The following is a 27,900-nucleotide window of genomic DNA, read 5'->3' on the forward strand; positions in this document are numbered from 1 at the left end:
CATTACTTTAAGTATTGAGTGAACAAAAAAGTTAGTTACGATTTTTTTTTTTTTACTATTTACTTGTAGAAAACAATAAATAAATAAAAATATGTCTTTAAAACTTAACAATTTATGTTGCTTGTCCTATAATATAAAATAAATTGTCCATCTTAAATGAATGTTAAGACAATTATTAAAGAACCTTACTTGATCGATGTTTAATGACAATAAGCAAAGACACAATAGGGGAGGTGAAAAATTTTAAATATTAGGCTAATTTGTGCAAAATATAATGGCATTGGCGAGGATGTAAGACAGGATTAAGTGCGATTGAATCAAGTGGTGTTTTGTACATATAAGGCTAAAAGGTAAGTTCTGTAAGACTGTAGTGAAACCAACTATGTTTTATGATTTAGAATGTTTGGCGGTTACCGAAAAAATAGAACAGAATGTGTGTAGCAGAGATGAGAATACTTTGATAGATAAGTTTAATGACTAGAGAAGATATGATATGGATGAATATTTAAGAGGAAGCATAGAGGAGCGTCGATCGTAAATAAGATGAGAAAAATAGGCTTAGATAGTAAAGTAATAAGAAAAGAAAAATTGAAAGCTGTAAGAACAGTTAAAACAGTGGAAAATAGAAAAAGAGGTAGTTAGATGCAATTGGATGTGATATGAGGACTGCTATTGCTAGATGAAATGAGCAATCAAATCAAGTGGCAGTTTAGGATGCAGATAGCCAACCTCAAATTGCTGTGATAAAGGCAAGAAAGGAGACTTGATCAAGGATTATTAAAAAAATAATACATTTTCAAAATAGTATTACAAAAATAATTTATTTAAAATACAATAAAAACAAATGCAATTGTTTAAGTCAAGAGTAAACATGTTGAGTTTGATCTAAAAGTAGTGAATAAAATACAAAACATAGTGAACATTGCAAATAACATTATTAGTATATTTAAAAAATTTAATGCTAAATCTAATTTTCAAAAATTAACTAAGATAAATAGTAAAGCAAATATAATTTATTTGTAAACATATTAATAGTAATAGAACATTTAAAACAAAACTAATTAAATTGTATAAAAAAACATTATGCAAATAATTCTAAACATATAATTATACACAAATTACAAAATTTATTAAACAAAAACAAATTATTAGACATTTTATAAAATAGTATAAAAATTTAAATAAATATACCGATCTTTGGACTGATTAAATTTATACATATTATAATGGATAGGCTAATTGGTAACAATTTAAGTAATTATAAGCTCTCAGTAGTATACTTATAAGAAAACATGAGGATTCAATTAAGTACCATTAAGCCAATACTCCATGAACTCTTATACGATAAAGACAAGTGTATTCATCATGGCCATGATTTGATTCAATTCTTAATTCTACAATAGAAAAAGGATCTTTTTTTGGCTAAAAAAAAAAACATATTAGACTTATTTTAAAATAAAAATATAAAGGCATGCTTACTAAGGCTTTAAAATACTGTAAACTAGGCCCTTCTACACGAAACTGATTTCTTCCTAATAAAGTTCCATTAGAGTCTAATTCATTTTGTAACCCCTATCAATAAAAAAAAAAAAATTAGTAATTTCAAACACAATGTTTAAAAACTATATAAATACACATTTTTTTTTTTATACAAATTAAGGAAATATAAAATTTACTACTTGACATAGATGAAGGCCTCAATTTATAACCATCTAAGAATTAATTTAACTAAATAATCAACATTATAACTAAATAGTACTCCAAGGTTCAATTGATCCTCCAATTAAAAGTGTAAAATATTATACTTATGTAACTACAGGTTAATTGATTTAATATTTAGGCAAATACACATACCATGTGGACAAAAAATCAAGTTACATAAATGAGAAGCGTGTAATAAATATAACATATATAAATAAAAATCAAATACAGAATGGAACAAATCTACCTGACAATTCATATAACTTCTGATACAATTAACTTTTTGTTATAATTTTTTTTAAATAACTTATGAATTTTTAATCAACGTGATAATAATATAAATATATATCTATATTTATTTAAAATTTTTTTAAAAAATTAATTTTGATTTTTTCAAAATTCTACAATAGCCCATTTTAACACTTTTTTTGAAAAATAATTAATGGGTCAATAACAATTTAGAACAAGTACTTATTGAATTACAAGTATTTTAATACATAGAATGGGTATTTAGCATGGATAGGTACATTTAATTAATAAAAAAAAAACTCAGCACAGTAGGGTCACGGCATAGTGGGGATGTGACATAGTTGGGTCAAGTATAATGATATCTGACAGTGATTAAAATCACTATCATAAAAAACGCTTCTATGCAAATCTGTAGATAATGTTTAATTTTAAAAAATTCATGGATCACTTCAAAAGCTACATAATCTCCTATTTCTTTATTTATATCCTGATTACAAGTTTTATGATTTATAAGTGTAATATATAAATATATAAAGGGAAATGGTGTTATTTAAAAATAAAGTATGTTGAATGAAAGAGGGATATAAATATTATTTCTCATAAAAAAATTGTATTGATCCATACACTTTTCAATAAGTTATAGCATTATAAAGTTAAAAATGTAAAATATAAAATCGAGAATTTTCACACAAAAATAGCATTCGGAAACTATTTTCACAGTGAAGACAAAATAAAGTCTGAAATTTTTTCTTTTCCATAATAAAGTATATTACATAAACTTTAATTTTAAGTATATAAAAAAGTGTCAGTATTTCCGGAACACTTTAAAAAGTTAAGTTGAAAAAGTTGTCATTTTTAATCCCCCTGTGGGCAGGTAAAGGGTCGAATTTATAAAAAAAAATATATCAAATGATAGTTAAGACATTATAAATCTATAAAAAAAATTATATTATTATTATTAAATTATATTGATATAATCATTATTGAAAAAGTTATGGCAGTTTTAAGAATAATTTTTCAAAAATTTCAAAAATTAGCGATTTTTAAATTTGTAATTTTTTTGGTTATAGTAATAAATTAGAATAGTAATTCAAAAGTTGTTATTGTCTAGTTATTCTCTTAATTAGATCATTATCTAATAAATAAGCTAGTTAATTATGTGTGTTGCTGTTTAAAAAATTTAAGTTTACATCTTTATAGGGTTTAAGGAATGAACATAAAAAATTTTTTTTGATAAATAGAGAAAAATATTGAACTAAAAAAAACCAATCAGAATATTAGTATTATTTAAATTTTAGCTTCAATGCGAAGCTGAGAAGGTATTAATTTTATTATGAGTGTTTTTTTTCAATTTTTGAGGGTAATGTCTTCAACTAGATACAATTTGTGATCTTTTGATGTATCATTGAAAGAAATTGGTTCGGTATGAGCTGAAAAAAAGTGGTAACAGACACAAAAAAAAGAATTTAAAAAAATTACTTGTAATCCAATCAGTACTTATACTTTTGCTCCCATTAATTATTTTGTAAGAAACGTGCAAAAATTTACTATATTGATATTTTAAAAAAATTAATTAATTAATTAAATTAATTATTTTTTTTTTTTTAATTAATTAATCATTATTGAAAAAGTTATGGCAGTTTTAAGTAAAATTTTTTAAAAATTTATAAATTTTAAATTTATTACTTTTAATTTATCACTATGTTTATGTTAAATATAATCATATCATATTATCAAATTGATAAAAGATGATCAAATTACCAACATAATCTCAAAAAATAAAAATAATTTTGTTTTATTTATATTGATTTTAATATACTAACCCACACACTAAAATCTTTTGGTGCTGATTTGATACTACCATCTTCTGAAAGTGATTTGGGTAAATGTTCTATTGTAAAACCATTAATAAAAATTGTATTGGATAATTTTAATACTAAAAATCCTTTTGCACCAACAAATGCCCAACATTGTCCAGGATAAACACCAGGCTATAACAATAAAACTTAAATTATATAAGAAATTTTATAATTGAAATTACAATTATTCATTTTGATTTAGCTTTATGAAATTAAGGCTATTTCGTTTTCAAATAAAGTATAATAGTATTTCTTTCCATAGACGAGCAATCAGAGTACCAATTTTATTTTATACATTTAATAACATAATAATAATTTTTTATATGATATATATATATATATAATAATTAATATGATTAACTTCATAAAACAATGGCCAACAAAATATATTTCATAATCTCTCAACTAAAAATTTACTGAGAAAATTAACATTATGTACAATTATGTACTGTTTCTATCGAATAAATAAGCTTAATTGCTTTAACTTAGTAAAAACTAAAATATATCTAACTAAAACATTAATACAATTTTATTAATATACCTGAATTGCTAATCTAGGACCATTTGATATATACCATAATGGTATTCCAAACATTGTTAAAGCTGCTGTTGATGATTTAGTTACTGTACAGCGAGTACCAAGAACAACAGCTCCTAATTATTTCATTTGTAAATATATATCTTAATTACATTTAATTTACATATTCATCATAAATATTTTTAAAAATAAATACCAGCAGATTCAAGTGCAAAATCAGCTCTACCAGTTTTATCAGCATCATAAATATTTAAAGTTGATTTCATAGTCATATTAACATATTTCTCAATGTAATTAGTAATTGAAAACCAATTTTCTCTAGTACATGTTGAATTAAGTGAAGACTCAATATTGACTGGTGAAGGCACTAAATAAAATTAAACATTAATGACGTTTCAAAATATTATTTAATTAATCAGAAAGTTTAAATTAAAATTACTAGATGCAGCTTTGTGTTCTTCAAAATTATTTATAACATCTGCAACAATTTTTTGTAAATCAGACATTTTAATTTCTAAATTCTTTATATCAAGTTTATTTTGTTCTGACGTTTTGTCATACATATCTTTTAAAATATTTTTTTGCCGATTAAGTTGATCCTATAATTTAAAAATATAATATTTACTAATTTTTTTAAATGTAATATTAATAATATTATTTTTATTATTAATATAATAATATTATAATACATTAATCCATTTTAAATTTTCTGAATTCATTTCATTTATTTGATTTTTAATAGTTTCTTGAAATTCTTGATCATAAATTCTAATTAAATCAATTTTAGTGATATTAAGTTGGTTAATAATTAAACGTTGGAATTCTTCAGTGGCTAATATTTGTCTTGCCAAAATATTGTAGTCAAATGTTAAGTAATCATGATTTTGTTTTACAGAATTAAACTTAGTTGCCGAATCAACAACAGTGTTTATATTATTAAAAATCTAAAAATAATAAGAACATATATTTTATAAAATAAATTATTAAATTAATTAAAACAAAATATTTTATGAAACAATATTACATTAAAAAATGTTTGCCCAAAAATCTTTATTGCTACCATTGATGAAGCTAAACCAACAGTAAATAATTCAAGAACAAAATACATTGTAGATGATAATATAAGACAAATTGATTTTACTAAATTAAATATTGTTAAAAATGGAGATAATATGAATTCTGTCATCGATTTATCCCAAATATTTACATCCATAGGTGAATAGAGGTGAAGTACTCCAGCTAAAAGTAAAAATAATATTTATAATACAATTTATTTATGACATATACTTTAATTTAAAATTTAATAAATAGTGTTTTATACCAATCAATCCCAATATTAATGATGAAAGGATTATAGGCTTTAAAAAATTGTTAGGTTTGTTGATTTCAAAGCAGTGACCAAATAACTTTCTTAAATTTGTAATAATAATCAGATCATAATGTACCATGCTAATTGTAGCCAGGTGAACCCAATTGGTCACTTTACGTATGCTCATAAGTGTTAAATTTGAACTATGCTCTAAAATAAATCACAAAATTTAAAACATTGGTCAATTGCATTCCCTACACTTAATTTTTAAACTACAGTTGTTAAATTTTGGTTAAAATGCTTAAATACAAATTATTTTTACAAGCAAATATTTAATCATACTGAGTTTTTTAATAAAAGAACAATATTAAATCTTTTACCAATATAACAATATAATTATGGCATCTTTTGGACATAAACCTATATGTATACATTAGTAAATTAAAAACAAATACCCAATTCTTACTTATTTAGTTATCAAAATAAGAATAAAAGATAAAAAATTTAACAATCAGCCCTATTAAAAAAAAATATATATATACATTTTAATGTAAGATTATACATAATCAAAAAGGCTTGAAACCGTTTATTGTTATAACTATTAAAAACTTTTTAATTATTTAAAACGTGTAACACAATAATATTGCTACCATTTTAACTATCATAATGTAAAAACTAAAAAAATAATTTTGACTAATCAAGCCCTAATAAAATAGTACATAAAAAATTTAGATCCTACCTCATTTATATCTTAAAATATAAAATCTCTAAAAAAACATAGATTCAAAAGTGATTAATTTTTAATTAAGCAAATTAATATTAAAATAAAAATAAAAAATAAATTTAGTGCCCTTTAAGTTTGAAAAGTTACACCTGAAAACATTAAAAAGAAAAATTGTTTAGTTATTAGTAAACCCAACCTTATATAGTTAAGCTATTTAAACCAATTTTTTTTTTAAAGTTTTTTAAAAAGGCAAGGAATTTATGGTATAAACATGAAATATTATACCACAACTATGTTACTACTATAATGTAGAAGTAACATTATCAATTAAATTTTCAGCATTAATATTTATATTATTAAATAATTAATACATTTCATAGAATATAATTTTCTATTATAAAAACATCTAAATTTTACACAAAAATTTAAAGAAATCTTACCCATTCCGGACTTAATTAATGTAGACACAGTTGTTAAAATTGAAATCAATGATTGAATGAAGGTGTTAAAAGTTTTTGAGATCAGACTCATAAATTTCAATTTAGTACTGTGAACAGTTGTTGATATTTCTCTATGATTTGAAAAACTTGAATAATTTTTATTTACTGTGTGTCTTGAGATATTTATAGAAAAAAGATTTCTTTCTATAATAATATTTAATTTTAGTATTACAAATTAAATTTTAATAATTTTAAATGAATTTACTAATGTGACTAGATGAATTAAAATAATCAGTCTGGTCTCCTTGCAAATCAGTTTTTATAGTAGACTTATCATATTTGTTGATAGGCCTTCTGGACATATTAGGAATGAAAGGTATGCCTGGAGATATTTCATATTTATAGTATTTAGAACCAGGAGAATAAGTATTATCCGTCTTAGGAAGTATTCTATAAAAAAAAGTTATGCATATACTTATCAAGTATTATAAGTTATAACATGAAAATCTAAATATCTATTAAAAAATTGCTTTAATCAGTAAATAAAAATATGAATATTATTTCCCATAGATGTATTACATTTTTATTATCTAGAAAACTTATGGGTGAAAAAACAATAGTTTTAAATATAGTATAAATTATAAATATTTACTCTTGCCATCCATCAAAATTCTTATAGAACTCAGCTATTTCTTGAGGACTTCTATTAGGGCCTTTAGATGGCCTTATATTGAATTTAAGATCTTCAGTCATGTAGTATGTAGCTTTAACATGTGAAATAACGACTGTATACTCTAAATTAAATTAAATTAAAATAGTTCATAAGTTATATTAATAAAATACTATAATATTAATTCGTAAATAAGATTGTTTATAATATTGCAAAACAACGATTCACTCAGTTTTAAATAAGTAATTAAAAATTGATATCTTTAAGGAAGTTATTTTGATAAACTAATGAATGTAAACAATGTTTTGTGAACATAACATTATATTTAACCCTGCAGGGGATTCCTTAAATCTAAGTTTACTATGTTACGTACCTGACCACTAAAAATTTAGATAAAAATCCATTTGAAAAATAAATTAGAAATAAATTATTCTCTCTATTTCATTAAGATTAATACATTATTTTAATATTTCAAGTATAACAAATAAAAAAAATTAAATAAACTAGATTTTAAATAAATTTAACACAAAATTTGATTTCATAAATTTCAGTTAGATAAAGAAAAAAAGGGTCACGGGTCCGTATACACTTGTACTTCGAACGTCAAAATCCATTGTATATTTATACTTTAATTTTAATTTCCATCACAATCGTAGAAAATAAAAACTAATACAATAATTATTAAATTATAATGTATCATAACTATCACAATTTGACTCAATCAGAATTGTGGCTTACATAATATATTTTATAATTAATATTGTTTATGAACTCGATCTTAAAATTAAATACTCTTTTTGAGAATGAAGTTGGTAAGGAATTTTCTTTTCTGAATTTATTAATGAAAAACATGATATTTCTTTTATAATAGATTAGTCAACAATACGTATTTTATGTACTAATCTATTAATTACTTCAGACATTTTTTTTTAATTTTGCAATTTAAGGTACATTGATGTAACTATTTTAGGAACTTCTGGAATCTTTAAAACTTGGAAAGTGGTGCGGGCGACTTAACACAATACATTTGTAAACAATAATAAACTAACCTATTGTCAATGCCAAGTACACAAATGCAAATAGATCATTAAATATCTGTTCAAAAGAAGTGATCAACACAACAAATATGTAAAATGTTTTAAATCGACAAAAACTAAAAATATCGAATTTTTAATTTCAAAACTCATAAAATTTTTAGTTTTGTTTCTAAAAAAAATCGGTTGAGAAATTTTATTGATTCTATTATTTTGTATGAAAACCCTAATTCAGGGTATGTCGTGGTAATTTTTAAATTAATTGTAATAGATTTGAGTTGTTAAGAAATAAACTGTAAGCGGCTTTTTGAAAATATAGATAATTAAAAGTTTTTCCTATTCTTGTAAAATATGAAATGACGCTTCTAGTTTTTGATGAATGCTACTAAAGTTTTATATGATCGGAATTAAAATGCATCGAAATATAATAGTTCTATTGATTTTGTGTATTGTATAACTATGAGTTGGAGACTTAAGACTGACGTTTTTTAAAAATTGAGATTAAAATTTTCTAAAGATATTGAGGACGTGTTACTATTTAAATTACCAAATAAGTATTTGGCAGGATATTTTTGTAGGTTTAAGAAAATATATATAAATACTCTTAAAACCATATTTATAAAGTATTTATAAATTTATAAAAACTAAGAAAATGAGAATAGCATTAGATAATTAAAAAAATTATTAAATCTAACATAAAAATGTAAATAATGTGAACAAAAAAGTTGTTAACTAAATTGTTGTTAAAATTAGTATATTATTTTACGTTTTAATGATTAAATTGTCCGACTAAAATTAAGTCACTGTAATTTTACGATAACGTATATTATAATGAATTGGTACTGTTATATTAGTTTAGAAGTAAGAGAGTAAAAAGCAGGGCTATATTTAGGAATTTTATAACCTCAATGACCTTTTTATTTTGTCTAGCAAAATATATTTTTTTAATTTTTTATACAAGGCTTTTTTATTTTTTTTGAATGATCAAAAATTGTTTCAGTGATTATGTAACACTTTTCGCAGGGTTTCATTATTATACAAAATTCATTATAACGATTTTTTTTTCAGTTAAATTTTATATATTTAATTTCTCCTTTGTGAAATCCAATTAAAATTATTTTCTTTTATCAATATAAATAAAAATTATCTATTAGGAGATGAAAGCTAAATATGGCGTTTAGATACTGCGCGTGCTCTACACACATAATTGGATCACTATTTCAAGCAACAAGTGAATAAACAGTGATCGCACTAGAACTTTTGTTGTTGGTAGGTTAATATACTCTAAAAATCATAATTAAATATAAATCCGCACGAACTTGAATAGTCTATAATCCTCGTAAGTAGTTCATATAATAATTGCTTTGGATGAGCCCTACCTTAGTCCACTACTAGATATAGATTAGTCGAATGTTACATTAAACGATATATTTACTGAAAAAAACGAGACATTTTCTTAAAGTTTCACTCAATGAGCAGATTAATAATTTAAAGTGAGATTTAGATTTTGAGCTACGATACGAAGCTGAGAAGGTATTAATTTTATTATGATGTGTTTTTTTTTATTTTTCCTTTTGTGTCTGTGAATCTCAGTTCTCGCTGGACCGATTTTGATGAACAATAAGTCAAAAAATCACAAATCGTATCTAGTCGAAGACATTACCCTCAAAAATTGAAAAAATTCCCTCGTTCCCCGTAAACGGGGGAAATCATCCAAAAAATTACAAATTTAAAAATCGCTAATTTTCAACATTTTTTCAATTTTTTTTACTTAAAACTGTCAAAAATTTTTAAAATGACCAAATGATTATAACTTTTTTTTTTATAGATACCTTAGGTATTTACCTATCATTTGATATATTTTTACGAATATTTGACCTCTTATCAGTCCACAGGAAGGGTATCAAAATGGCAACTTTTTCACAAAAAATTAACTTTTTTAATTTAACTTTTGAAAATAAGCCGGAAAGACTGACACTTTTATATATACCTTAAATTAAAGCTTATGTAATGTATTTTATTTTTTTATAAATAATTTTCATATACCTCTTTAATCTGACACACTTTTTTTTGAAATCGGATCATACCCCTTTATACAATGGGGGTCAAAACTTTAAACATGCGTATTGAAAATAAAACATTTTCAATTTAATTTTTGAAAGTGTCCTAGAAATACTGACACTTTTATATACAGAGTGGCCCACCACTCACTGACAACTTAAATAACTTTTGATCCAGTTAATATTTTTAGTTGATTTTTTTTTTAAATAATAGTTATACGTTAGGTCTATAGCTATATCTCAATAATTAATTTTTTTACATTTTATTAAAAATATTATTTATTTTTAAATTTTAAATAAAATGTAAAAAAAAAATATCTAAGATAGCTATTTTGTAGAGTAGAATTTAAGAAAAATTTTAGTAAAAAAATATCTTATTAATATTCAGTAGTAAATATTCTGTAGCGTTTTGAAGTTTGTGAAAATTTGAATTTTCATGTACTATTTTACTGTATTAAACATTGAAATACGTATTGAGAAAAGGACAGAAGAAAACGCTATCTTTTCAATATACTTTTGAATGAGAGTGATAAGTAATAATTGCCTTATCTAATTTCTTATCATGGTATTAATGCCAAGTTTGTAATGTATACACACTATCATCATATGTATACACAGTAATCATGAAAAGATAGCGTTTTCTTCTGTCCTTTTCTCAATACGTATTTCAATGTTTATAACCGTAAAATAGTACATGAAAATTCAAATTTTTACAAACTTCAAAACGCTACAGAATATTTACTACTGAATATTAATAAGATATTTTTTTACTAAAATTTTTCTTAAATTCTACTCTACAAAATAGCTATCTTAGATTTTTTTTTTACATTTTATTTAAAATTTAAAGATAATTAATATTTTTAATAAAATGTAAAAAAATTAATTATTGAGATATTGCTATAGACCTAACGTCTAACTAATGTTTAAAAAAAAATCAGCTAAAAATATTAACTGGATCAAAAGTTATTTAAATTGTCAGTGAGTGGTGGGCCACTCTGTATATATTAAATTAAAACTTATGTAATGTACTTTAATTTGAAAAAAAAAATTGACCTCTGGATTTGTCTTCGTGGTGAAAATGACTACCGTATTCAAAAATATGCTATTTTGTGTTCAAATTCTAGGTTTTGTATTTTATTTTATTTTAAAATACCTGACAAGGGGAGTACACCGATTTTCATAAATATTATATAAATAAAATTGATTTATTTATGCATCAAAGCATTCTCATCTCTGCTATACCTTTTCTCTGCTCTATTCACTTGTCAACCGCCTAATACTCTGAACCATACATTGTAACTGATATCACTACAGTTTTATGGAACTTACCTTTCAATCTCATTGGAAATCTCTTATCGCATAACCACATCAGCCATCCTCAAATCGAATTCAGTGACATCCGTCCCATCTATTTTTTAGTCTTCCTCTACCTCTTCTTCATTTAACATTAATTTCTATAACTGTTTTTACAGCTTCTGCTATTACATTGAAATATATTTAAATAATTAAATTTAGAATAGTTTAGTCACTATTATGGGAAAAGTACTGTTTTAAATTAAAATTTTATAGTAGAATGAAAAACCATCTATCTAAATTGCGTGAACTTATAATAAGCGTCCTATTGTTTTTAACTATTTTTTATTGAAATAGATTTTGGCCAGAGACTTTAAGGATATGTATGTACTCTAGGCTGTCCATAAAAAAACAAAAAAATTATTATTTTTTTTTTAACTAAATATCTTTTTTATGTCACCATTTCAATTATTAGTTATGTAATGCATGAATGGTCTAATAATTGGTTAATATGTATAAATAAATATTTATTAAGTCTTTACTACATTATGATCATCTACTATGGCCATATACAAACAAAAAATTGTCAAAATATCAACTAATGTACATAAATCTTAGTGTGATGTTCTTGACTAACAATGAAATAAAATTTTTAAGACTAGTGTTTAATATTGTAGCAATTTTTTTTTTTTCATACAGAAACAAGTTTATTCAAGAGTTTCAGGCAGTAGTTCCATGATATTTTAATAACAGTAATTATTAAAGTTATCCTTCTTTGTCATTAATTTTGATAATATGTGGTTATTTTAATGTTCCTTTTAATACAATTTTTGGTATAGGGTTCGGCATTGATATGTTTAACTCTGGAATATAAAGAAGTATAGTTTTTTAATATATGACTTTGAACTTCGTACCTATTGGATGTATTGTCAGTGTTCAAGGATAAATCTAAAATCTTAAGTGAACTTTTCCCTAAAAATTCAAGTATTATTTAATATTATTTATTCGTGAAAAACATCAAAAAAATAATTGAATTATTACTAATTTTTTTATCTTTTGAAACATCGATCCTTATGGGTATCCTAGACACAATTTTCTTGTTTATGTTGTTTTCATTTGATGGTGCCATAGAGGTGTCCATATTGTAAACGCCAGCTGATAAATGACCTCTATGTTCTGACTGATCAATAAAAACTTTACTACCTGGGATTTTAACAGGGACCATAGAAACGAATTTCGCTTTATTCAATGGAAGATCGACTTTCGCTGTACCATAAGGCAAAGAAGACTTTGAAGTAACCGAATTTTTAATGTTTTTAACATCTGACTTAGGGACGAATGAATGGGATTTATAATACACTATTATTATTTATAATTACACTAATTTCATAGCGATTTGATCTATTAAAGCCTCTAACTGACTTATAGGCAAAGACTCGTTATTTTTATCATTACCCAAGATCGAATTTTTTTTAGATTCTTCTTCAGTTGCCTTGGAGGAGTCAGTTTTACGAATGGTCCGTATCATTTGAAGTTTCTCACTAAAAGCGTCTGCTAATACAGACAATACAACGTCAGCGTTACAAATTTTTCTATTGCGATGACGCTGTTGTATTTCCTCATATTTTAGATCGAATTCTTCATTGAATGTTTTGGTGAAATTGTTTGGTGCATTAACAGTAGACGTCGTTTGTGTGTTTACGATTATTTCAGGAGTTTCAGCAAATTTTATATTTAAGTTTGTCCAAGTTTCAGTAGCTGGTATAATTTTACCTATAAGCATTTATTAGAAAATCATTAAAAAAAATATTTACCTGTATTTTGATTCTTTAATCTAATTTTGTCGACTTCTGTCAACGTGTTGGTTTTTTTAATGCCAGTGGACATAGAGTTCGTTTTACTGGATGAATCGCTCAGTCTATTTATTAGCACGGCTAACTTGAATGATTTATTTACTTTTAATTACACAAATGTAAATTAATATGAATAACTCGACGTATAGATATTCTAGAATATACTAAAATGAAATATTAAAATGTCCATTATATAATATATAAGAATGTGACAATACCGTAGTTAACATTTAACAGTTCTAACTGTGTTAACACGTATGTCACATAGTGTGTCATACATGTATTATATGTAAATATTTTAAGCGTATTTAAAATAAATATTCTGTCATTTTTCTTTAACATAAAATCAGTGTTTTCATTATATTTTGAAACACTAAAGGGGGTGACCTCGATGAACGAACATTCACAACATACGGGGCCTTTTGGCCAGTGTACATTTACACCATCGACACACGATTTGTACTCGTTCTCATCAACCCGCTATTACACACATACATACATTGATTCTATCCTCTCCTTTCCCCCATCCTAAGACTTAGTCGGAATAAAGGCGAGGAAAAAGAAAAAGCATCCTACTCAGACCAATTCAGACAGATTAAAAAATATACTTAAGTCATTAATCCAACTCATCAACATTAACGCAAAGCATGACTGTCCATTTCGTACAAACAACCGGAGCTCCAGTATCAGCCAAAGTCATAAGGTTATCATAAGAAAAATTACTAATAGCTAAACAGGAATTTTCAAAAATAGTATACTACAATACATCCTTATCAAAACGCACCTACATACCAAGAGACTTTGAAACCTGTACCCGTGTATATCAAAGAATCGATGCTAAAAGACCAAAGCTAACATATATATACAAAAAACTTAAAGCGTTAAAAAGAACACTCAAGACGTTTGATCTTAAAACCAATGGTACTACTAAAACAATATCAATTGATACTGTTACGTAGTGTTGTAGTGTATGAAATAAGCTAAAATCCTTGTAATGGATAAGCAATACAAAATGCATATACGCACGAAGGTTCTAGATAATTTCACAATTACTACATAACTCCCCTCTCAGTACATGGAGATTTTAAAATACATGATTTTATGTGATATAATTGCTAGTTACAATTATGTCACCATGTAAATGTTTAGGAAAATGTCCTTTTTGCCCCAATCAAACATTCTAAAATGAAATTTTTAGAATGTTTGATACATGATATAGTATATAGTGGCGCGATAACACCACAGTTAATAAGTAACATTTAACAGTTATAGTAGTAATAACACAGTGCATTATATGTATCATGATACAAATTTAACATGCTACAAAGCCCGGTGGACCCTCTTTTACATGTTCGAGAGTCAAAGATGGTTCTTGACTAGGTCAATGATGGACGGGACGAGTATTATGGACAGCTTGCACCAGAGACCAAACACCATCAATGAGAAAATCACAAAAAAAATCTCGATGGCACCCTGGGGATCGAACTCGAGACCCGTACGCCGAAACATACGTTCTTACCCTCAAACCAGGCCAACCCCATGTAAATACATTAAGTGTATATAAAATAAATAATCTGTCATATTTCGTCAACATAAAATCTGTGTTTTTATTATATTTCATTAATAATCGAAACACTAAAGACGTAATGATACTGTGTGCCTCAATTTGTAAGTGTATAATATAACTCATTATTTTGTCTTGTCATATTACCTTTAAAATATCCATACTGAAATTGGTCTCAAAATGTCGAATAAAAATTTACAGAAATAAATAAATAATACTAAAAAATAATTATTTGTGAGTTAGTTAATGAGGAAATTACGAAAAAAACCATTACAAAATGCATCGTGAGTTATACGCGTTCAAATAATTATGGTGAAACTATGCAAAGTAAATATTTATTTTCACTATATATCACTAGGCATATTTATAATTAAAAAAACAGCTGTTTAAAAGTCATTTGTTAGTACAAAAATATTTAAAAGTTAAAGACGTGTTAACGTTGGGGTAAGTTTTAAATTGTTTAAAATGTACAAAAAATAAAATTATTCTGTTGGACATAAATATGTGTAATTGTTGGGTAGTGTAGATAGGGAGTGTCGTAGAGTAGGCGTTTTGGTATATTATTCTAGTAACTAGGGGTCGGTAATTCAATTCTGGCCTCTGCAAGATAAAAAATAGGCCTATCAAAAATTAATATTTGATTTACTTAACGGATTTAGGATAATACCAATTTTCAAAAAGCTGACCCAAGACAAATGGTTTTTTTTTTCATTTAAGGACATTCTCAGAAAGACGTCCCAACGATCCGAGTACCTCATAGTTACTCAAACCGCCTTGGATGAGACATCTTCTACCCCGTGGAAGCCAATTGGAAGAGGGAGGCAGGCCGAGGCTACTCATCATTAAATAGCCTAGACCTGAAAAGCAGGAATGTGGAAAGACGCGAAAGGAATTTGGCTCAAAAATTCCTAACTAGAATCTATTTAGTGAAATACTAGACGTCGCCAGAGACATTGACACATCTGTAATAACTGAAATGGGTAAGTAAAATATTTTTAATATCGAGTACGTAAAATATAGTTTATAATATGTTACTATATGCTACTGACCATATTCAATAGACAAACTGAAGTTTATTACATGCAAAACTGAAGTTCTATCAATATATGATCTCAGTTCCGTTATTAAATATTCTTTTATTTATATGAGAATATCAAATAGGGTTTTTTTTTTATTTTTCAAATGTTTTTATAAATGGCGCAATGATATAAGTCAGTACTGTAAACAGAGGCATACTTTTGCTGCTCGGGATAAATATTCCCATTAATTTATGTCCATTTACTGTAACAGAAGAGACTTCTGTTACAATAAAACATAACCTTTAAATTAACTCTTAGACATAATTATAATTTTTACTATTTTTATTTAGATATCCATATTTAAAATATTATATTAAGTAAGTTTACTAACCATGAAGTTGAAGAGGTACCAATGATATTTAAAAGGAAGAACCTAGAAGGTGGTAATTAAATTAATTTCGCTGGTATACCAGACACATTGTTAATTTATTAATCGGCTCTTGAATCAATGCTCAAAACGTCTCTCTAAGAATGGAAAAGTTATATGTTGGAAATTACAAGTATATATGTAAAGATATAAAATGATGTATACTCAAAAACCATTCAATATTTATAAGGGTAGCATATTTTCTTTTAATTTCAATGTGTTTATGTAAAAGTTATAATATATTGTATGGAAAAAGTGAACAAAACGACATAATAAACTCTTAAGAAGTTTAAATGCCACAACTCAGCCAGATAAATATTCTTACGCGCTTGAGGTACAAGGTTCCAACCCTTGTATGGCAAGGAATTTTTTTCTTAATTATTTTTAAGTTAGAATAAATTTTTAACTCATTTGATTTTTATCAAATTTCAAGAAGAAATTTCTTATTCATATTAAAATTATTTTACTATATTTTAAGCTTTAGCTTCGATGCAAAGCTGAGAAGGTATATTTTTGTGACTATCATTTCATTTCTCTGCTTTAACTTGACCTACTTTTTTCAACGATACGTCAAATGATTGCAATTCGTATCTTGTTAAAGATGTTATCCTCAAAAATTGAAAAAAAATTCTAATTTATCAATTAAACAGTTACTTATCCCATGTTCTCCATACAGACAATCAAAATCATTCATTTCTAATGTTTTCAAAGTATTTATTGACGAACCAAGTTTGTACAATAGGTTTCAACAACAAAACTAAATTATTTTACTTTGTAATTTAATTATTTTTTTACTGTATTTGTGTGTGCTACTACTAGACTATAATATTCCAAACTTTTTAATAACATGTTGCTATATAAATCATTTAAAAAAAAAATGATTGTTAGTTTCTCCTGAATTAACAATGGATTTTTGCAATTATAATCAAATTTTATAATATGCTCAATTGAGTAAATCTTTTTAACAACATTGTTTTGATTGGTTCTTTTAGTTAAAGTAAATCATTAAAATTTAAGTTCTGAATATTTTAATTGTAGAATATTTTTAAACACCTAAAGTTACTATGAAATGATTACTATTATTTCTATTTAAGTTATGTATTACGATAAAAATGTAAACAAATATTGAGCTTTGCTGATAAATTTCCTATAAATAGTAATTATAAAATTTCCTAACTGCATATTAATCTTAACGATACAATTTTTTTATTTTTCATAAAATTTCCTATTTAATGATGTCAATTTCAAACTTGTAAATTGACCTAAAAGTTATGGTAATAAATTATTACTTTTTTTTATTATAAACTTTCACAAAAATCAACTGTAAAAGATTAAAAAAATAGATTAAATGTGTCATTTTCTTTATGTTTAACATATTAATAATTAAAATCAGTTTTAATTTAAAACAAGTTTTTTTTGTTCTTAATTATTTTTTTATATGTAAATACTTATTTTTTAATAATAAGTAATAATATTAAAATTTAGAAGTGATAGAAAAAGTCTAATTGCACATTTGAAAACATCGTAAAAATTTGATTTAGAAAAGCATCATCTTGTTGTATGCACCGTATCTAAAAATATCGATGCATTTTTTTTTTTAGAAAAAGGGGAGAAATGATAATGGACCTCTTAAATTTTTGTTCAAATTATGCAAAGGTATTCCTCTACTGCATACAAAAATAAAATAAGGTATAAAACTACTTATTGTTATAAGGTAAAAACGTTTTCTACAGTATTAATAATAAATATGATTAATAACTGGTCAAAAGAATATTTATAGTTTTTGAAATTAAATGATGAAATTTTTTTACTTGCAAAAATGAAACAGAATCTTACAAATACAAACATTTTGTAAAAGATTAAACTATCCAATAATATTTACTTTGCACTTAATATTCATAAATAAATAAGTTATATAAATAATACATTATAGAATCCAGTGGCGGCTCGTGGCTTGGACGACGGGACGATCGCTCCCTCTACAAAAATTTATTACAAGAAGAAAATTATTTGCATATTCTTAATTCTAAAATTTTATTAAAAATCCAAATTTTTAAATAGTAAAATAGTTATAATACATTTTTTGTGTGCAGCGTCGTCCGAGCAATATCCTGAAACGTAAACTATTAGTGAGGTGTTGTAATCGTGTGCGTGTGAGTTGTATTCAGCTGCGAACTTATGTACAGGTTTTGGACGACTGGCAGCGTCGTCCTTAGGGTCTAGGACATTTCGCCGCCACCGATTCGCCGCCGCCGTTTCGCCGCCACCGTTAGTCCTTACAATAAAACCACAGACTATATGAAAACAGATAGTTCACTTGGCCCGATAACAAAACGGTTTTTTGATTGGAGAAGTGAAATCAGTGCAACCATATGTATGAGCGCAAAAATTCTTTTAATTTATTTCATTATTAAATCTGCTGTAGCATAAATATTATGAAATTCCGTATATAAACATAATTATTGACATAAATTATTTGAATACATCATTAAATTAAGGTATTAAACCCATAATCCCTTATTTATGACTCAAAATCCCTAAATTAGTCATGAAAATTAAATAATTATCAGTTTTTATAATGTAAATTATTAACTACTTAAATTTGACTTGACTTGAGCAGTAACAATTATTATTGTTAATGTTGTCAATGATCACATGTATCTTATTTCGTGTTATATTTGGTGCTTTCTTTCAAAATATCTCACTACCTCACCAGTATGCGATGCTCAGTAAAGTTTTGTCCAAGTACATATTCCTTCAAGGATAAAAGCTTTTTTTCTTATCCTAAAGAAAATGATCGTTTGAAACTATGGATGAATAATTGTCAAACTAATCATTTGGCAGAGACTTTATCCAAAAAAAAATAATCTAGTAGTTTGCGCGGATCATTTTGACGATAAAATGTTTTTGAAAAAGACTACAAAAAATCGGCTGGTCATGATGCAGTACCTACAATATTTAGTGGTCAGTATTTATTATCTTCAATGCAAAGCTGAGAAGGTATTAATTTTACTATGATGTGTGTTTCTTTAATTTATTTATTTTTTGTGTGTCTGTTACCTTGTTTTTTTCAGCTCTCACCGAACCGATTTCTTTCAATGATACGTCAAAAGATCACAAATCGTATCTAGTCGAAGACATTATCCTCAAAAATTGAAGAATTTTCCTTCATTCCTCATAAGTGGGAGATATCTCCAAAATAATTACAATTTTAAAAATCAGTAATTTTTGACATTTTTTTCTTAACACTACCATAACTTTTTCAAAAATGAAAATTTTATATAGATATTTGATGTCTTTACCTATTATTTGGTATATTTTTTTTATAAATTTAACCCTTTATCAGCCCACAGTGGGGAATTCAAAATGACAACTTTTTCACAAAAAATTAACTTTTTCAACTTAACTTTTGAAAGTGTTCCGGAAATACTGACGCTTTTATATATATATTAAATTAAAGCTAATGTAATGTCCTTTATTATGAAAAAAAAAATTTGACCTCTGGACTTGTCTTCACGGAGAAAATGGCTATCGAATACTATTTTCGTGTGAAAATTCTCGATTTTATTTTTTATATTATATTTAACTTTATAATGCTATAACTTTTTCAACTTAACTTTTGAAAGTGTTCCGGAAATACTGACGCTTTTATATATATATTAAATTAAAGCTAATGTAATATACTTTATTTTGGGGAAAAAAAATTTCGGACTTTATTTTGTCTTCACGGTGAAAATGGCTACAATTTGGCCAAAAATGGCTAACAATAATAATAATAATAAAAATATAAAATTTATTATATAATTTATATTATTATTCATTATATCTAAAATAATTCAAATTTTATAAAAAATATAATACTATTAACAGTTTAACCAAAAATTACAGCTTCATATATTATAGGTAAAACTAACTAAACGTTGACAAAAAATTTATGAAATAATAAACTACACAAAATGTCAACTTTTATACAAATTAAACACAATATTCATAATGTCAGACAATATTAAAAAAAAAAACATTTTTATTAAGACTAAATGTTATTTAAACAAAATAAGTATGCGAACAGTTATAATCGTTATTATCGTTCAAGTATTTAAAATGCAATAGTGTCATTAATTCCAATATCATTGATAATTTTTGTAACTGATAGAGGAATTGTACAATATTATTGTAAAATATTTGCACAATAATATGAAATTGTACAACAGTCTCTACTGCTTTGTCTTCTGCCCAATCAGATAGCTTGATTTTTTTTCTATTGTTCTCGGCTAAGTGAACTATCTGTTTTCATATAGTCTGTGCTTTAAGGGTAATTTATTTTTAGAATTAACTGCGTGTACGCTCGTTGTTATCGGTTGCTATAATATTATAATCGCTATTATTATTATTTTCATTTCTATTTTCTACCACGACCTTCAAAATAATAATATGTGTATTGATTTTATTTTATTAAATTAAATAGGAAAATTCTTTATACCTATGACTAGCGGTATTATATTTAAAATCTCATGCTCACCACCAGCATCCACCACTGATAGAATCAACCTTAACTATTAAATTATATAACAATAACAGAAGAACGGTTCATTGGATAAAATATTATTTGTTTTTCATTTCATTTCTTACATTAGGATTTTTTCATTAACAAAAACAATCTATACAAAATAAATGTACAATAAGTTTTGACATATAATATGCCAAAAACTTATAATAATATGTCGCATATAACATTGCATAGTAATGTAAGTAAGTAAACTACTTTTACATTCTATTTTATAGAATTTATTCTTTCGTAAATTTGAATTTATGATATATACGCTATATACATACATTAAACTAAATTAAATCTGGAAAAGTTCAATGTCCTTATATACACTTCTCGAAAATAGAATAACAACTACATTTAGCTTATGAAATGTTAACTTGTCAATTTCAAATAAAGATTTTATTTTTTTATCAGCTAACATTTTGTATCATTTACCGGTGCGTTGTGATTTCGAAAATCAGGGGATACTTGCTATATGAAGGCGTTATTTTATGTTTTACACGGCGAGATTTTAAAACGTGGTATTGGATTTAACATTAGATTGAAGTTCCGGGATATCGAAGAACATTAACAAGGTATAAATATTTTAAAGCTTTCATCGATTGGTGTTTTATTTAGAATATTTACAGATACATCAATATCATCAATTTTATGCAAACATTACGAGTTCGTTGCAAATGTCATCTTGTAGATGTCCATGTAAAAATAGCTGTCCCCTTAAATTTCACGATTAAATGATTTTAAGTTGTTAATCAATTCGGATTGCTTGAAAAAAATGTACATATCCTGGAACTTTGTTACCCTTAAATCTTTTATAGTATCCTCATATTTCTCTTATTCTTATTTATAATTAAATTTTTTTTTATTATGTTTGACATTTTTTCACCAAGTAATTAAACTTTTGAATTTGGGAGACAAGGAATCTGTACAGCTCGAAATCAATTAGGTTTTGGTTTAAAATCAAACCTGTGCATCAAGACTTGACACATTCTCTACCGAATTATATGATCTATATTTCTTAAGCATCGTTTTTTAGAAAAATTTTTTTTGAGGATACTAATTTTTCTATTGAAAAAGCAATTTTTAAGGTAATTTAATGCAACAATATCAGAGTCCCCTGATTATTAATCAGTGTAACCTATTGAACAATTCATTTATGCCATCTTTACATTTTATTAAATAAATATTTTGTTTGTAACACTGTTATCAGGAATGTATACGCTCCGCCTTTTCACGCGGCGCTCAGACACTGGAAAATGTTTCTTTCTCGTTATTGCTTTTCTTAAACCTACTAATTGGATTTTATATTGTTATTAATTAAAATATTGAACGGATCTTTGGTTTAAATGTAAGTTATAAAACTTATTATACATTAAATTATATAATATTTATATTTTCATTTTTGTATTGATTAAAAAACGTAACTTTTATTGCAATATTTCACAATCTATCTAGGCAATTATGTGTATAAAATTTAATTTAATCACAAGTATTTTTATAAATCATTTTTTTAATTTAAAATTAACGCGTCTAATATTTCAAATTTATATTTTATTACAAATAAAATCCGTATACTAAATGTAAAAATAAATACAAAAATAGTGATGCATGTTTTTCAGAGGCACAAAATATTTTTAGGTTATGTTATATTGATACGTCTTATGGTGGTGATTCCATCAATTTTTTTTCAAATTTATTTAACAAATATATATAGTATTTATTGACTAAATATGTTTTCAAAGTTTAATATTTCGCAGAATTTATAGGTCCATAAGAAATAAATATGTAGTAATTTGAGAAATTATAGAATTATATTAATTATAAAGTCAAATTGTTATTATTCCTTATTATTTATACTTATAATCTTATAAGTTCTTAAAAAGTTTTATGATACATTTATGTTTTTTAATACATAATTTTTTTAAAGAAAAATGTCTGGAGGATTAGATGTGTTAGGGCTGAAAGAAGATGATGTTACCAAGATGTTAGCAGCTACCACCCATTTGGGTTCTGACAATGTTAACTTCCAAATGGAACAGTATGTTTACAAAAGGAATAGCAGAGGTATTTATCCACTCTATTGTAGTAGTTAAGTCTTTCATTGTTATTAATTTTTGTATTAACTGCTCAAGGCTTAAACATTTTCAACTTAAATAAGACCTGGGAAAAATTATTGTTGGCTGCAAGAGCAATTGTTGCAGTTGAACATCCATCTGAAATTTTCGTTATTTCCTCTAGGCCTTATGGACAGAGAGCAGTTTTGAAGTTTGCAGCATATACTGGAGCAACACCCATTGCTGGTCGTTTTACTCCAGGAGCTTTTACTAATCAAATTCAAGTAATTTTTTCTTTAACTATATATTTATTAGCTAATTGTTTGATATGATTATACTTGTACGTCCCAGTCAATCTGACATTTAATGACAGATATTGTACTCATGATCAAACTTCATATTTAACATTAATTAAATTAATTATATTCTAAAAATGTATGTTGGTTTATATTCTAGGCTTTTTGAAATGATTTTACTAGTACGTCCCAGTCAATCTGATATTTATTGAATGACAATGTACTGATGATCTAAATTATTTAAACTAAGGCCAATTATTTTGCTATTGTTTTATAGATATTTGAAATGGTCATTGGTAGTATGTCCTAGCTTAACTGAAGATTATTGAATGATCTTATACTACTATGATCATAGTTTTTAATGTTAATGTTACCATGCTAAATTTATCGTTTGAAATGATTTGTTTTGTACGTCCCAGTCAATCTGAAACTAACTGATAGACTAAGTACATATGATCACTTTAATTAAAAAATATATAGTAAAATTTGGGATGGCAATATTTATTATATATACTGAGTAGAAGTTAGTATTTGATCAGTGCCACATTGTTGCTTATAAAGTTTATAAGTGGAGTTTTACATGCATTCAAGACAATGTTTTGAGTAAAAAAAAATGTATATTGCTACATAATAGTAACAACATATCTCTTAAAGTACAATCTTACAGGAGAACTATTAAAGAAATATGATATATAAAATATGACAACAGCTATCTTTTTTTTTTAAATTTGTAAGATTACCAATTTATGTATAATATAGTTGTCTTAAAAAAAGTATGTACATGGTGATTCTGTTTATTTTAATACCTTATCAAATATAAACTGAAAATTTGCTGATTTATGTTGTAATTAGAGTAATGATATGTAGTATATTAAGTTTATATCAATGTTACAACAGACTTGAAATAGTACTTAATTAATACAGTCTTTGAAATGGTGTATCCTACTAAAACTTGTTTGAATCTGTTGATAACTTTTGATTTCCTATTATTTTAATATCTTCTAAATTTTTGCATACCTTCAGTCCAAATACCCTTCTTCAGATTGAAATTGTTTTGGGTGTAGTTAAGTTTTATGGCTAGAGAATTTTAAATATTTATATCTGTTAATAAATAAAAAATGTATGATATGTTTTTATAGTGAAAAAATTTACTTTTTTAGGCTGCTTTTCGTGAACCTCGATTATTGGTTGTTACTGATCCAGCTACTGACCATCAACCAATTACTGAAGCTTCTTATGTCAACATCCCTGTAATTGCCTTATGTAATGCTGACACTCCATTAAGATATGTTGATATTGCTATTCCATGCAACAATAAAGTAATGTTTGATTATTTTATTATTTATCTATAAATATTATGTGTGTTACTATTTTGATTGATTAGGAAAAATCTATTGTAGTTATGATTAATCATAAGTCATTTTAAATATATCATTAATCCATTAATGTATTTAGATAGATCAGAAAATACAGGAAACCTTTTTTTTGAACCCTTAATGGGGTTACTGTTAAATATATCTTGTATTGTAAATATGAAACAATAAATATTTTTTTATTTTACTATTAGAAATAGGACCATATGATTATCATCAGTGATTTACTAGAAAAGTTAAAAATAATTATTTTTAAATTATATGACAGATTTGTGTTGTTCTTCTATTTCTAGTTAATTAATAACTTATTATTTTCAATTCTTATTTATTATACAAACAAATTTGAACATTTTATTTTAATTAAAGTTATAGCTTTGGTAAGCTCTAAAGTTAAATTTCCTAGAATGAGGAATATTTCTTTGTTACATTATATAGTTATAGAAAATTTACATTGATTTGTGTGTAACAAGTTACTTTTTTGTTAATGCATTCAGATATTTACTCTATTTAATGCTAATAACTTTACTAAGTTACTAATAACTTGATTTTCTAATTTTTTGTTATTTATTTTAGAATATGTCTATTTTAAAACAAAAAATAGCTAAATATGTCATAAAATTTTAATTAACCACAATCAATATAATATTTATATGTCTCTTAAAATGTTTTTAATAAAATATAAAATTATTTTAAATATTACAGTCTCCTCATTCAATTGGATTAATGTGGTGGTTCTTGGCTCGTGAAGTTCTTCGGCTTCGAGGTACAATTCCACGTGATGGTAAATGGGACATTGTTGTAGACTTGTTCTTCTACAGAGATCCAGAAGATGTAAGTACAGTTATTTAAATATTTTGTTTATGAGGTATAATTATATTTTACATTCTATTATTATTGAGTAACTATTCATTTAGTCTTACGGAAGAGTATTAATCTTAATTTTGATAATATGAAAATAAAATAAATGGTGTGATCTTAGAAAATAATTAAACATTTTATAATATTTTTTAAAAAAAATTTTTTAAATTTATTTGGAGTGTTCAACGATTTTACTATTTAATTTTACTTCTTAGTAATATAAACATAATGAAGAAACTATGTATATTGCTTGAAGTGCTTGAGGATATATCCATGAAAACTTTAACACATTCATAACTATGTATATTTTAACATATAATACGAAGAAACAAAAATGAAAAAAAATATATATATATTGACACATGAATTAAGTTACATGGATTTCATAACTACAATACATTAGAATTATTATTATATTAACAAAATTAATTTATAAGAAAATGAGGTTTTTCGTATAAATATTAAGTTTTTTATATAAAAATGTCACTGTCTTGTATTTACTTAATTTTTTAGAATGATTAGTTTTCCTGTTAGCAATGAAATAAAAAAACTAAATGTATGTTAATTCCCCCAACATGGTACCTTTAACTTTTGATTAAAAAGAAAAAATGTAAAGCTAAATTATGTTACCGATTTTTCTTTCTAAATGTAATAGAAATTATAAGATATATCAAACTTTTTCGAAATTTAATTTCTTTAAATTTATTTCAAGGTGGAGAAAGAAGAAGCTGCTGCCAAAGAAGCTTTGCCTGCTGCATCAACCGTTAAACCAATTGTCGGTGTTGATGATTATGCTTTAGCTGGCACAGCTGCTGATTGGAATGAAGCAACAGCAGCTACTGCTGCTCCAAATTGGGCTGAAGATGGAAGTGGTGTACAGTTAGTTGCCACTCCAGCAGCACCTGCTGCAACTTTAGATTGGACGGTTAGTATATAACTTAATTTTTTATAAAGTAATAATAGAAGTTTTAATAATAATAAATTTTAATTTTTTAGACAGAAGAATGGAACACTGCACCAGCTGGTGCAGCCGGTTCCAATTGGGGTGGTGGTTCAGCACCAAATTGGTCAAATATGTAATAATTTTTTTATTAAAAAAGATTTAATAAATAAATTCTTTTTGAAATAACATCTTTTATTTTATGAATATGATAATTATCAAGCTTATAAATTTCAGAGTTAGTACTAAAATAACCAATAGTAGGTTAGTATTGACTACACCTATACATTACTTTATCCTAAACAGGATGAAAGCATTATAATAATAAAAAATTTTGGATTTAGTTCCATACATTCTGATAGATAAATAGTCAATTATTATTGACATTTTTAAAAATATGTATGGGTATGAAAGTTTAGTCATTTAGAAAATAATATTGTATATAAAATTATTTAGTACTTCAAGGATAAGTGGTTTCGTGTCTAAACAATTCTTCTTATTACTATCATACAAAATTTAATATATTTATAATGGGCAACAGAAACCAATCTAAGGCATCCCATGTATTATATTAGAAAAACCGGGATTCTCTTAACAAATTTATATTTAAACAAAAAAATTCATAGAATGTTTATTTCTAAGTTATAATATTTTTATAATGTTTATTAATTATGATAGATTCTTATGGATGAGTTTTGCTTAAGATATATTTGTATGTTTTTTAAATAATTTAAGTACCTAATTTATTCATATTTGAATAAATTAGGTATTGCCCTTATTAAAATTTCTAACAAGTTTTAATGAAAACTTTTTAAAAATTGTTTTTAGCTTCGATGCGAAACTGAGAAGGTATTGGTTTTACTATGTGTTTTTTTTTTGTGACTGTTACCACTTTTTCTCAGCTCTCACCGAACGGATTTCTTTCAACGATACGTCAAAAGATCACAAATCGTATCTAGTCGAAGACATTACCCTTCAAAATTGAAAAAATTTCCCTCGTTCCCCGTAAATGTGGGAAACCTCCAAAAAAATTACAAATTTAAAAATCGCTAATTTTCGAAATTTTTTCAATTTTTTTTACTAAAAACTG

The 27,900-nt window shown here is 25.2% G+C and overlaps 3 protein-coding genes and 1 long non-coding RNA gene across 6 annotated transcripts; 1 reads left to right on the forward strand and 3 right to left on the reverse strand.

The window, feature by feature from the left end:
* Positions 1-952: 952 nt before the first annotated feature.
* On the reverse strand, positions 953-8,040 carry LOC126904516 (uncharacterized). The gene is made up of 13 exons (XM_050683601.1): positions 7,864-8,040; positions 7,473-7,614; positions 7,086-7,270; positions 6,821-7,024; positions 5,669-5,866; positions 5,372-5,586; positions 5,037-5,291; positions 4,787-4,946; positions 4,544-4,714; positions 4,351-4,463; positions 3,774-3,941; positions 1,480-1,572; positions 953-1,422 (listed from the first exon to the last, which is right to left on the reverse strand). Exons 2-13 carry the CDS (start codon positions 7,571-7,573, stop codon positions 1,315-1,317), a joined length of 1,971 nt encoding a protein of 656 aa, XP_050539558.1. The 5' UTR covers positions 7,574-7,614; positions 7,864-8,040; the 3' UTR covers positions 953-1,314.
* A 4,404-nt stretch (positions 8,041-12,444) lies between these two features.
* On the reverse strand, positions 12,445-13,833 carry LOC126904454 (uncharacterized). 3 transcript variants are annotated; one of them, XM_050683500.1, is made up of 3 exons: positions 13,692-13,833; positions 13,333-13,635; positions 12,445-12,740 (listed from the first exon to the last, which is right to left on the reverse strand). In XM_050683500.1, exons 1-3 carry the CDS (start codon positions 13,762-13,764, stop codon positions 12,679-12,681), a joined length of 438 nt encoding a protein of 145 aa, XP_050539457.1. In that variant the 5' UTR covers positions 13,765-13,833; the 3' UTR covers positions 12,445-12,678. The 3 variants fall into 3 exon arrangements, 2 of the variants coding, with proteins under 2 accessions (XP_050539457.1, XP_050539456.1); XR_007703751.1 differs by lacking the exon at positions 13,333-13,635; XM_050683499.1 differs by lacking the exon at positions 12,445-12,740 and having other exon boundaries at positions 13,221-13,635.
* Positions 13,834-18,615: 4,782 nt separating this feature from the next.
* LOC126904456 (uncharacterized) lies at positions 18,616-19,005 on the reverse strand. Its single transcript, XR_007703752.1, has 2 exons — positions 18,819-19,005; positions 18,616-18,719 (listed from the first exon to the last, which is right to left on the reverse strand). It is a non-coding gene; the product is annotated as an uncharacterized LOC126904456 (long non-coding RNA).
* A 3,494-nt stretch (positions 19,006-22,499) lies between these two features.
* Positions 22,500-27,001, forward strand: LOC126904418 (40S ribosomal protein SA). The gene is made up of 7 exons (XM_050683442.1): positions 22,500-22,637; positions 23,217-23,353; positions 23,422-23,627; positions 24,800-24,958; positions 25,715-25,843; positions 26,583-26,795; positions 26,867-27,001. Exons 2-7 carry the CDS (start codon positions 23,221-23,223, stop codon positions 26,948-26,950), a joined length of 924 nt encoding a protein of 307 aa, XP_050539399.1. The 5' UTR covers positions 22,500-22,637; positions 23,217-23,220; the 3' UTR covers positions 26,951-27,001.
* Positions 27,002-27,900: the final 899 nt, after the last annotated feature.

This window comes from Daktulosphaira vitifoliae, unplaced genomic scaffold (assembly GCF_025091365.1).
Source record: "Daktulosphaira vitifoliae isolate Bord-2020 unplaced genomic scaffold, ASM2509136v1 Scaffold_4, whole genome shotgun sequence".
Classification (NCBI taxonomy): Eukaryota; Metazoa; Arthropoda; class Insecta; order Hemiptera; family Phylloxeridae; genus Daktulosphaira; species Daktulosphaira vitifoliae.